This window comes from Seriola lalandi, unplaced genomic scaffold, assembly GCF_002814215.2.
Source record: "Seriola lalandi dorsalis isolate HSWRI2012SDOR001 ecotype SW California unplaced genomic scaffold, Sedor1 jcf7180002054777, whole genome shotgun sequence".
Taxonomy (NCBI): domain Eukaryota; kingdom Metazoa; phylum Chordata; class Actinopteri; order Carangiformes; family Carangidae; genus Seriola; species Seriola lalandi.
The window spans coordinates 385,680-398,742 of NW_019525330.1; the positions used below are offsets into that span (position 1 = coordinate 385,680).

The 13,063-nt window shown below is 40.2% G+C and overlaps 1 protein-coding gene across 1 annotated transcript in view; it reads left to right on the forward strand.

The window, feature by feature from the left end:
• Positions 1–13,063, forward strand: part of insra (insulin receptor a) — a 52,162-nt gene that overhangs the window by 18,831 nt on the left and 20,268 nt on the right. The window contains exon 3 of the mRNA XM_023425364.2: positions 10,995–11,331. Within this exon, the coding sequence (XP_023281132.1) occupies positions 10,995–11,331 (337 nt within the window). The remainder of the gene's footprint in view (positions 1–10,994; positions 11,332–13,063) is intronic.

The window sequence follows — 13,063 nt, forward strand, 5'->3', positions numbered from 1 at the left end:
ACCTTAAAGCTCGAATCCGTAGTTTTCTGCCCAGTGTTTTGCTGTTCAACAGCGAGAAGTAAATGAATTTGTGCTCAAACTGCAACGAAGGTGGTAGAAAATGGATACTGGAGCTTGTGAAAGACATTACATCCATGCTGAGTGTTAACAGCTGTTCTGCTCAATGAAAATGCCCTAAAACAGACAAACTTACTTTACTTTTCTCACAATGTGCAAAATGCATTTGCTGTCACACGTCTTCCTTCCTGACTGCCGTGATTTTATTACAGGACCGCAACGTCTATTCAGAGATCTCACACAGCGTTCGACCAAACGTCATCCATCACAATAAATACTGTACATGCACATATGGCCAGCGTGTTTTTTAGAAGGTACGGGACATAGATTTTCTTCTTAGATTGTAGTTTTTTCTGTCCAAAAGAAGCATTACAACCCCGGCATCACGTTTGAATTCCTTTCCTTTCTTTATTTGTCTCCATCGTGCAAATGCTTATGGACGAATATTTCAACTTTTTTATGTCTGGTGCAGAAAATTAAAAAAGCAAACCTTTATATGTGTAGCACTTTTCAGGACCAGGGTTACAAAGAGCTTCTCAGTTAGAAAGATGAAGAAAAAAACTGTAGGAGCATCAATCAAATCATCTTGAGCTGAGATTTGAAACACTCAGCAGAAATGTGTGGAAGCAAAAGAAAAAGAAACAAAGATAGAAAATAAAGCAGCTGTGCTGAAGCTGATGATTGTTTTTAATTCCATGGCAAAACTTGAAATACAAACCAGCTTTAAGTGTTACCCAGTACTCGTGTCATGCACTAGATTGCAATGCGTGAGACGACAAAAATGTCAGAAAATACTTCAATAGATCTCCTGTATATAGACCATATAACCCAATTAGCAGATCTTTGGATTATAAATTCTGTCCCATTTCTATCGTAAAAGTTTGCTTTGTAATCATCATGAAAAGAGAAAAAAGAAGAGATCAGACAAATCTGCACAAGTCATAAAAATCTGCCTCCTTTTTTCCCAGTCTACTCTCTTCATGGTTCAGTATGTAGACTGCTATTCTACTATCCTAAATCCAGACCCCCCCTATCCACACACACACACACGCACACACACACACACACACACACCCACACACACCATGAGTCCTTTCCTTTGAGCTGACTTAACTGCTCTGGCACTCAGTCTTGTGGAGCTGCACCCTGCGAACCCTCGCCGTTCAGCTACTGGAGCCATTCCCATGGAATCTCAGACATTTCAGGCATTCGTTAAAGCTGGGCCGACAGGCGTTTCTTCACTGCTGTACGCGCTCACACTCACCATAGCCATTCGTTTTACAACACCTCACTACTGTTTTGCTGCTGGTTTGATCAGACCCACAGGAAAACGTTTTTTTATCTTAGTTGCACAACTTTGATCCAGATGTTTTATCAGCTTGTTTTGTCATTTTTCTATGAAATAAGAAGGTTTGTGTGATTTGGGTAAATGATGTGTTGTGTTGTCATGGGAATCTATTGTACCTGTACCAGATTTTTTTCCACTGTTGGCCAGTGATGAGTGTCTGTGCGCCTCAGAGTGCAAAATATCACTGTTGTCTAATATCACAACACCTCACTCCACAAAATGGAACTGTTGGGTCAGAGCCAGGCCTTAGTATTTTTATTTTCTTTGCACTCAAGGTTGCAAATGAATGAAGAAATGAAAACCATCATGCACCGGTTCTCTTGAAAATAGTATTTTGTTGAAGGTAGCTCGTTCAAAGAGTCGGATCTTATTGATTTTGGCATCTTGGTGCCCTACAGGTTGTTAAAGAGTGTTTTTTTAACTGTGCTCCAAGGAAAGCAAAAAACAATCAATTGAAAAATGTTGAAATAGAAGATTTTTGTTTGTATTATAATACAACTCAAATAATAACTACCACTGTTATTCTCTAAACAATTTGAAATAGTAATCCTTGAGACTGTTCCTTTGTGCTTTCTTCCTTCTGTCATGTTTACTGATTTCTCAAAACATCAGCACTGTGGCTCCACTGTTACACCTTTTTTTAAAAAGTGAGATTTTACAAACCCAAGTCTGTTTACAGGTCTTGGGGAGTATTGTTGTGTGTGTGGGGAAAGTAAAGTAAAGTATATAAAGTAGAGCTGCAAATAAAAAATTGCTGCAATGATTAGTCGACTGATTGATTAGTCAATCAATAGAAAATGAATTAGTCAGTTAAACATAAGTTCCAGACTCTCAAATGCAAGGATTTGATGCTTTGTTTGTCATAAATGAGGCTGAAAACTACAAGTTTGAAAATATGAAAATAAAAGAATCTGAGGGTGTGGAGTGAGAAAGAAGAGAGTTTACCAGATCTCTGCCTGGCCAGAGGCTTTAGCTGCTACTGGAATAACACACCCGAATCTCCAACTCAACTGTCAGCAGTTGAGTTGCATTGTGGGTAATGTAGGCACCAGGTTTTGATAAGGTAGAAGGTGCGCAGAAGAAATAAGATTTTATCTCTGGTTCTTTTTTTTTTTTTTTTTTTTTTTTTTTTTAAGATGTCCGTCACGAGGAGTATGATGCTAAATCACTGGATTACTCTTTTATAGTTGGAGTTCTCACTGGTCACGTTTACTTCCCAGATTTTTTGTATCTCACATAACCTGTTCCTGATGTAGATTTAAAAAAACAAAACAAACAGCAATACCTGTGGCTTTCTTACTGTCCTTTGATAAATAAATTAACTAGAATTAGGAAAGAAAAAGCCCTAAATCATTTGCTACATTGAAGAAACTCCCAATTTCTCATAGAAGTGGATAAAACAGACCTTCCTCTGTGACTCTGGTATTGTGATCACTTTCTCCCTGCTCACATTTCTTATTTCTTTCTGTGGGCCGCTGAACTCTAAGTGAGAAAATTAATGGCGCAGGTTAAAATTAAGATTTTAAAAGAGACAAAGGGCGATGTGACGCTGCATAAATGACATAAATGGTTTTGATGTCATGACACGTAGTCAAAGTCACAGAGTCACCGAGGTAGTCATTGTCTCAGCCTGACACTGAACCCTGGAAGGAAATGAAGATTCGAGGCCGTGGTGTGCGTCATTTGCATGTCGAACAGGCAGTGTAATTGCCCATCAATGAGTGCGCAGTGTTTTATCATTTCTATTCCAGTCACGAACAAACTGGATATCCTGCCTTCAGATGACAGCGGTGGCAGGGTAACATTAAAAACAAAAAGTGCTTTCCCATGTTGTTTGTGTGTTTTCGTCCTATTAACGAAGGCCAGGGCCGGTTAATGAAATTGTTTACGGTTCCTGTTGCTGCCCGAGTCATCTCAGCCAAAGCCTTGCTGCTGCTGAGTCAGACCAGCTGACAAGGGGTTACCAGGAAAAAAATGAGACAAATAATCCCATGTCATTAGCCACCACTTTTTTTTTTTAAATCACATTTAGGCCACAGTATTGATCTTTTCCTTGACGCTTTAATTTGAATTGGATTGATGACGGGTTGCTTCCGTGTCTTTATTGTTACTTATCTGTATTTCATAATATTTAGACGTCACAATATTCATTTTCGGTCCTGACTGACATCTGCCTGTGTCCATGTGACTAAGTCAGTGACACGTGTTCATGCTTTCATTTGCTTTAAAACAAAAACAATAAAAAAGAAAAGTGTTGGCTCATATCGGGTGAATCTCATATCCTCTTTATCTATTTTCTTAGTTTAAGGGCTGCAACTATTATTTTCATTATGCATTAATCTGTCAGTTATTGTCAATTAGTCAATCATGCATATAAAATGTCCTAACCCAGTAATTAATGTGCATCACAAGATGACATGTTTGAATTGCTTGTTTTATCTGACCAACAGTCCAAAGCCCTAAAACAATCATTTACAGTGATAAAGGTCTGCAACTAACAATTTCCCAGAGACAAAAGTAACGTATTTGATGTTGCGTTTAGTCTGACTGACTGTCCAAAACCAAAAGATATTTGGTTTACCAGTAGCACTCGTATAAACCAGCAAGTACTCTCATTTGAGACGCTGAAATGAGCAAATGTTAAGCAGTTTTGCTTGGAAAATGAATCACACTATTCATCAGTTATTAAAATGGCTGCAGATTCATTTTCTCTCAGCCAATTTATCAATTAATCAAATAATCAAATAATTGACTAATCATTTTAGCTCTACAATGATTTAAAACACACACAAAAAAAGAACAAACCTTCACATCTGAGATGCTGGAAACGAGAGCGTTGGTTATTTTTGTTTGATGAATCAATTCAGTCATTTATCAATTAAAAATGGTACGTTTTCTGTCAGTCAGTGATTCATTTCAGCTCTTTTGTTAGCTGTTTTCAGCTTTTAATTAATTCCTGTCCTTTATGTCTTCAGGCCCTCCAAACAACTTTGCAGCTTTTCTCTCATCATCTGCACAATTTGATTCAGATGTTAATCTTGTTTGCCTTCAGTCAACAAAGCCTGGGGCTGTTTGAGTCATAACAAAGTCATTAATTAATTGTGTAATTAAATATCCTTGGGCGTGGTCAGTTATTTGCATTTATTGAGATTTTACTCAGATGTCACACTCCTGATTAATTGATGCAAAAAAAAATGTTTTCTTCCAAAACCGTTTCCCAGAAAAATCCACCAAGCAGAATAAATGACTTTGAGCCATCAGTTCTGATGTTTCAGCGAATGGATTAAAAAACATTGTTGCTGTGAATGAGTCACAGGTTCAGCCCTGCGGACAGGTGGGTGAACTTGTACCAGCAGGTCTGTGGTAACAAAACCTGTGTGTGTCCAACAGAAACAAATGTAGTAGCTGGTCGGGAACAACCATTAGAAAGTGCAAGCATCAAAAGTAATTATTTATTGTGCAAGCTTAAATTTGCATATGTGTCTTTGTTAAAAATTTCCCGTAGTGGATATAGCAGCTGTATGCAGATGGGTTAATGAGCAATAACCACTGGTTATTATACTTAGATGTTGCTTTGGCTGTTACTTCTGCATTTTGTGTTGAGACAATTAGTTGATTAAGCTCTTTATGGCTTGACACAAAGTTTTGTTTTGTTAGTGGAAACGAACTGTTTTCCTCTGTTATATTGCAAATTGAATATCTTCTTTTTTTTTGGAAGCAATTTGAAAGTGTCACCATGTTGTTTACTCTTTTATGACATTTGATTGACTAAGGATTATTCAAAAATGACAAGTCATTAGTTCCTCCATATGTATTTACTACACCAGCAAATTCGTTCTTTTTCTTTGTCCCTTCCTTTTTGCCTTTTTTGTAACTCTTGCATGACGTCATCATCCCTAAATATCCGGTCAGCGAGTGCGAAGCAATCCAAGTCATATTTGAAATGTATATCAAACTTCAAGGTAGAATTTTGGTAGTTAATTCTGTACTCAACTTGCTGCTCTCTTATTCTGTCAGTTGGTCCTAAAAAATATCAAAAGTGTGGAAACATTGCAAGATCACCATTTTCAATAGCACTTTATTTGTTCTTACTCAGATTCTTCTCTTCTGGGCCTTCAGCAAAAACTTTCTTTCATAAGAAACTAAATACTACCCTTGTCATGGCCGTGGAATTTTAATTACCAACCAGCGCACCACCACAGTCCTGTTTGGCATTTTCTGGGGTCTAATATGATCTCAACACAAAACGCCTGAATATGCTGTTGTTTCATCACTGCCTTAAAAGGAACCTGGAAAAACTCACCACAAAATGATTTTAGGGAGGATTGTGGTTAATGAAAAGTACTGAGGCTCTTAAATTTAGGCAGAAATCCCTGAGTTTTAGGGCACAGTGTCATTTTGTACAATCCATGTTGCCTGTATGAACTCATTACTAATTGCTTACTGGTGTGCATTTTAATGTTGGTAGAAACAACAAAGATAGGAAACTCTTCGTATACTTAGAGAGTTGGTTGCAGAACAGTCCAGAGCAGCGGACAAGGAACTGTTGTGAACTGTATGAGTCATTCCATGCAAGCGATGTGGATTCTTTCTGCCTTTTTGACACCCCACGTTGTTGAAGCTTGGCGTTGGCTGGCAGGCTGTACAGATCTGTTTCGTCACCTCCCTCGTCCAAGCTGGCATCGCCCTAACAGGGTGTATTCTTCTCTGTCACGCTGTAGCCTGGAGTAGTGTTACTTTGTTGTTGTTGACCATATCGAGCGCCGGGGATTGAGCGTGTCATTATGTGACTCTGGCCCCGCCTCATCCATATGAATCGTCTGCTAATGAGATAAAGAGCCAGGCGTTTCTGCAGCGCTGCTCCTCAGCCTCCATGTGATCCTGCTGCACTTTGCACAAACTGCATGACAGGAGATCAGACAGGCCCTGGCCAGTGCGCCAGAGAAAACCACCGTAATAAAGGATAAAGAGTTCAGAGACACACATTCAGCCTCAAGACTTTTTTTTTTCTTTTAAAAGCCGTATCCAGTCATGAACAGACCTAAATCCAACTGCTGACTCAGCACTTGTCTCCCAAAAACCCCATTGATTTACTGTTGTCAAGTGATTTTACTCTGCACAAATAGAAGATAAGTAGTGGAGATGCTGACAAGACCGAACTCAAGCTAAGCAGAACGAATTGACACAGACCAAACTGAGAAAAGACCTCTGCTCTTTGTGAACTGTGTTAGCTGCAGGGTCTACAATAATAATGATGAAAAAAAACTGGGCCTGTATTTAGAGATTTGCATGTTTTTAAGGAAAGAATGACAAACTCCCCCAAACAGCCTCCTCAGCGTCCTCCTCACTCTGGGAGATCAGAGATGGCTTGGGGTGGCCCCCCGCTCAAAGGTCCTCAGGGTCTCAGCCTTGAAAACATTTCTGACAAGCACAAAAGAAACAAGTCTATCTCCTTCGGTGTGGTCACCGTTGTTTGTAATATAAAAGCCGCTGTGATGTCCGAGAGTGAATAATACTGCTAATTTAGGATCAACTACCAGCATTGATTTCAGCTCAGCAGACGTGGCCAAGTCATCTGCTGGCAAAGTGAACTGTGCAAATCTTTTGGACAGTGAGTGGTTTGTTTTGGTGCTTCATGAAAGTGGTTGCCCGCTTGTTCTCTCAGGTGGCACTCAGCACATGTCTGAAGCTTGACATCAGTCACTGAAATGGACTGACCCGCATTAACCTCTGTTTTTTTGTTTTTTTTGTGCATGCACCGGTGCTGCTGTTCAAACATCAGACATGTAACATTTACACCTAAACGTGTAAAAGTGTAAAGTTGCAACTAACAATTTTTTTTCCATTATCAGTTATTCGTTTTGTCTGATTGAAATGTCAAAAAAGTGAAAATAAATGTTGTCCTAAACAAAAAAGATTAGATAAGATTATATAAAACAGAGAAAAGTAGAAAATCTGGAACCTGCTTGATCAAAGAACTGAAACAATTAAGCCATTACAAAGATTTATTTTATTGTTTATCAATTTATCCATTAATAATCTGATCATTTCAGTCCCATTTAAACCAAGATAAGCCTCAGTGTAGGGCTGCAACGTTACCTGTTAATCTATCAATCATTTCTATGATTAATCAGTTAATTATTTAGCCTATAAAAGGTGAAAATGCACATCACGAATTCTGAGAGCCAAAGATGAGGTCCTCATATGTGTTGTTTTGTCCGGCCTGCTGCAACATTTGATGGATTTCACTTCAAAATCATCCAAAATGATCTACATCTGTTTAGGAGGAAAATATTTTTTACCAGACATGATTCAAAAACATATTTGACACTGGAAAAAAAACAGATCAACAAAGTGTTTGGAATTACTTTAGTGTTAAACTAATTTCAGTCAGTTTGTCAGTTGTTCAAACACATCTCGATCTGGATGGAAAATTTTCAGCTGTTCCAGGGCCAATGAAGTCTGTAAAAACTCCTAATGAGTTGTAGACATGATGAGGCATGGTGCATCACCCGAGGCACAGAGCTGTTCAGTCGACGCAGCGGGAGTTTGAACCCAACTCTACAGAGAGCACCACGTTTCTCTCAAAAAGGACTTCTGAATAAAAATTCTGATATTTTGCTGGAGGGCGGTGTTCTTCCGTCTGTCCAGCAAAGGTGTATGTGCATGACAGTGAGAAACCAAAAGTACTTAGTATGACTTAATAACACTACTTGTGCTTTAGCTTAGCATAAAAGCAGCCGCTTCGTGGGAGTGAGAAGACTGAGAGAGTAGTGCAGTGCAGCTCACTTTACTTCGGCCCCAGCCTGTTACTATGTGGCTCTCGTGTCGGTTTTTTGCATTCCTCCAATTGCTGCTCCTGCTGCTGTCTGACTGGCTGGGAGGGAAGAGAAGGGAGAGGAACACAAAGGGTTAAACCGTGTGCCTGTCTTCCTTGGAGATGGGAGAGGCCATTTGAATGGCTAGCTTCTACAGCTAGCCAACACATTGGCTAAGGCTGAGGGTGGATCTGCTGCTGGGCCTGTGCTCCGGCATGGAGCCCTGCTGCAGGATCAGGAGTCACTGAGAGCAGACAGCAAAGCTTTTGTGTGTACGTGTGTGTGTGTGTGTGTGTGTGTGTGTGTGTGTGTGTGTGTGTGTGTGTGTGTGTGTGTGTGTGCGTGCATATTTGTGCGTACATGCATATGAGGAAAAGTTGAAGGGCAGCTTTTGAAATGAACTTTGGAAATGGAAGGAAAATTAGATGCAATTTTTGTTTTTTAGGGTTGGAAATCATCTTCGGTACTGTTTGTAAATCCCATTGTGGGGTAGATTATTTAGACTAGCAGACTGACGCAGATAAAAGGTGGTTATATCATTTGTTTTTCTCGCACTCTGCCCCCTTTAGCTTCCCCCCCCTCACTGCCATTCTCATATTGCTGCTGCCCTCCCCAAACATACACTCTTCATGCGCTTTAGGAGCGTACCTCTGTTAATGTGAGAGGACAGGGGGTCCATGTTGTTTTGTTCGTTTAAGGGCTGACCTCATGACACTAATGAAGCCAAGCAGTTTTGGACACATGCTCACTGAGTCATTCTTAACAATAGAGAGTTAAGAGAGTTGCAAAGAATAACAGATTATTGAGATTCATTGTATTTCGTAATTGGTAGTGTGGCACCCAAATGTGGTCTTGCTTTACATGGTTAAATGTTTGTTCTGACCTATAAAAGACTTGCATGCTCACATATTTACGACCTGACCTGTAACCTGCCCCTAACCTCAACAACTCATTATTTCCTGTGCTGCTGAACCATCTTAATCTGGCCCTTGTGGATGAGAGGCTAATCTCAGCAGACAGGTCAAGCCTCCACCTATCCTTGCACACTTGTCCTCACACCTACAGTGAGACAACAACACACACACGCACATATAAACTGTGGTAGACTGACACACACACACCCCTGCCAATCCTGAGAGTCTGTTATGTAACGCGTTTATTTACAGGCGGACACACATGCAGACGTATGCACAGCCAACCTACAGACTTGTGTCTTTATCCTTAGTTGAAGGTGTTAACGTCCCAGAAACACCACTGAACCTTTGTTTGCATGTTTGTGTGACTGTCAGGACACTATATCTTTCTGTAAGTGTTTTTTCCGCGTGCTCACAAGGAGCTTGTGTGTCCTTGTTGCAGGAAAGAGGCCTTGGCTTAAATTTTGTGCAGCTCCTTGAGGTGATTTGTGGCTTGTTTATACCGTGATTATGACAGTCAAGAGGCTAGCAGTGCATCAGTGTTTATTATGTGTCACTGTAATGATGTAGTGAGATTATTTTGATATCATGAGATGATGAAGTGCCGTATGACGTCTACATCAACTATAGGGCTTCAATTGAGGATTATTTTCATCATCAGTTGATTTCTTATGTATTTTTGGTTAATCTATAATAATGATTTCATCTTATAATAACGTTAGTGCTAGTTTCCTCAAGCTCAGATCTCTAGTTTTGTTCAACCACCACCTACACACCTAAAAATATTCAATTTACAATTATATGAAATGAAGAAAAGCAGCAGTTCAAAAACTGGAACCAATCAATATTTATCATTTTTGTTCAATAAATGAAATATGGCTATAAGATCCCTATGAGTTGTATTGTACTTTATGCAATGTCTTTGACCAATGGGTATTTGCTTAAAATACTGTTAAAAGCAAGTAAAAAAGCTAGTTTGGACAAAGGACCAGTGGTTAGTAATTTATGAAGAAATCTTCTTAATGGAAACTCACAGGCAGAAAAATGTGAAGTGGATACAGAGCTGCAAATAAATCCAATGGGACCGCAGGAATGATAGAATAACTGTTTGAAAAAAAATATTTTAAACTGTTATTTTTGAATGAAGATCAAAGTTAAAAGTTAAAACCAGTTAATCAATGTATTTTCTGTTGATTCAGCACTAATCAACAAGGCACTTTGATGTGGGATTTTCCATATCTAAGCAGATGTTGTGATATGTGCTTATATCAGAAAAATGTCTTCTCATTATTATGTTTTTTTCCCATGTTTCCCAGCTCTTATGCAATAGCTTTTGCCCAATATACAGTACTGTTTTGTTAGTCCATTAAACGAGCTTTAAATCTACGAAAACGAGCAAAGCCATCTTGCACGTGTTTCACTTGCAAAATACTGTGTCAAATCGTTTTCTTTCCTCTCTGTCTCACTTTCACCAAGCCTTCTGGATAAGTGCCCGTCTTTGTCAACCAGTGTTGGACCCCTGCTGTTTGTGTTCAGTATGCTTGTTGGCCAATGGCAGATGGTCCTCTGGACTGCTGGCAAGTGCAGTGAGGATGGATTTGACTCCTGCTGACAGAGAAATATGACCATATGAGATTTTTGTAGAGTTACATGTTTAGAGACCTACTGTCATTTGTCATGGCACTGATTAAAATCACCTATGTCCTCTGGGTGATAAGCTCCTGTTTCCTGTGCCTCTCTTCCTGCACCTCAAACTGGAACCTTATTACGTAACCCTTTCTTTCATATGACTCACCTTGGTTTCGTGTGAGGAACTCCCTCCCTAACCTGACATTGTTCTTCTTCTCCTACCTGCAGTGTGTCCTGTTCAGTGCAAACACCGGGCCTGCACCAAGGAAGACCAGTGCTGCCACGACCAGTGCCTGGGCGGCTGCCTGAAGCCCAACTCAGCCAGTCACTGCGTGGCCTGTCGCGGCCTCCAGCATGACGGTAACTGTGTCGAGCGCTGCCCTGAAAACCACTTCACCTACAAGGGGTGGCGCTGCGTCTCCTTTGCCTTCTGCCAGGATCTCCACAACAGATGCAAGCGGGAGAAGGAGCGCAGCAAAAACCCAGACTGCCATGAGTACGTAATCCACAACGGTGCCTGCATCTCTGAGTGTCCCTCCGGCTACACGACCGTCAACTCCTCCTCGTAAGTGGACGCGCATGACGGTCTGATGGGCTCTTAATGGCCTGAAGGAACAATGTTTGATCAGTGACGCTGGCTAAATATTCTTCACGCACACACACAAACACGTGTACAGGTCAGAATTTAATCCAATGGCTTTACAAACTGTAGGAGCTTGTCAACCTGTTGATTCTTCTACATGTGTCCAATTTCCCTTAAAACGTACCGGTTTAGGGAGCTAAAAATAAAAACAGTGCTTTAATTTATAAATGCATTTGGCCTATTACAGAAAGATTATTATTATTAAAGAGACTTTAATCACTTGATTACTGTGTAAGACCTGATTGGTGGGTTTGACTCGCAGGCTCCGATCAAAATGGGTAATCGTCTTTATTTGTGAGGGCACGTTATTTTTGATTTTTATCTTCTAACAGACACAAAGGATGTCATTTAGCAGTCCATTAAGAGCAAATGATCCTCCATTGAACATTACGAGGACAGTAACTAAAGCTGTAGCAAGTAGTTAATTAACTGATTAGATTATCAACAGAAAATTAATCAGCAACTACTTTGCTAATCAATTAGTAAAGTAGTTGCATCGTTCAGTTCTTCAGCATCTCAGATATCTGGTTTAATGCTTTCCTTTGTTGTGTATCATAATTGAATATTGTTTGTTTTTGACTGCTGGTCCAACAAAACAAGACCTTTAGAGATGTCACTTTGCTCTTGGAGATATTGTGCATGGCATTTTTTGGCCATTGTTAATGTTGCATAGACTAATCAATTAATTGAGGAGATAATCAGCTGATAAACTGATACTGACAATAGTTGTCAGATGCAGCCCTAATAGCAACAACAGATCCCACCACCCTTCATAATGTTGAGAAAAGAAAACGGATAACAAGAATTTCAATGAAAGAAAAAAGTACTGGCATGTTAAATTAAAAAAAAAAAAAAAATATATATTGTTACATGCAAAAAAAACATACTAGTTCTGCTTTTGTCACTGTTTTTGTAGCACAGAATGACAGTGCAGGAGCTGAAGGTCAGACGGTGCTCTGTGCACTATGTGCACATACGCTTCTTTTGTATGTGTAAGTGAGACTGCAGACAGCTGGGTCAAAGTGGTGCAGCGCAGTAGGAAGGCTGGCACATCTGTGTTTCTGATTTTGACTCCGTATCCATCTGCTGCATTTTTTTTAGTCGCCCACTTGCTGCACAAAATTGAAGGTTGTTTACCTACCGCTGGTGTCTGCATTGCAGTGTGCAAGCTATAGGCAAATGTGTTCCCCTGTCTGTAAATGTGCAGTTTACAACCTGTTATGCATGTATCTTTGTAGCTGCATCCGCACAGACTTCCCTCTCTAAAGACGGGTGTTGTACTTGTGCTGGCCTGCCAATGACCTTCATCCCTTTGACACCTTCATTGACCGTGACAGGCTTGTTGATTAGTGTGGGTGTGCCTGCAAGAACAGACACTCCAAAACAGCCCTAATCATTCTGCTTAGGCAGAAGTTGAAACCGCAGCTGGATCTTTCAAGACCTGTTGTCTTTTGTTACAACACGGCTAGTTGACTGGCTCGCTGTTAAACACCACAGGAGTCCGAGACATTCAGGACAGTCTGTCAGTCCCCTGGGGTGCTGTGCCTTGACTCCCTGTGGCTGGCTGCAAAGAAATAGAGAGTCTGTCTGGCAAGAAACCGCGTAGTCCAGACAGTCTGTCACTGACAACCGTGATGACAAGGAAAAGTGGCTG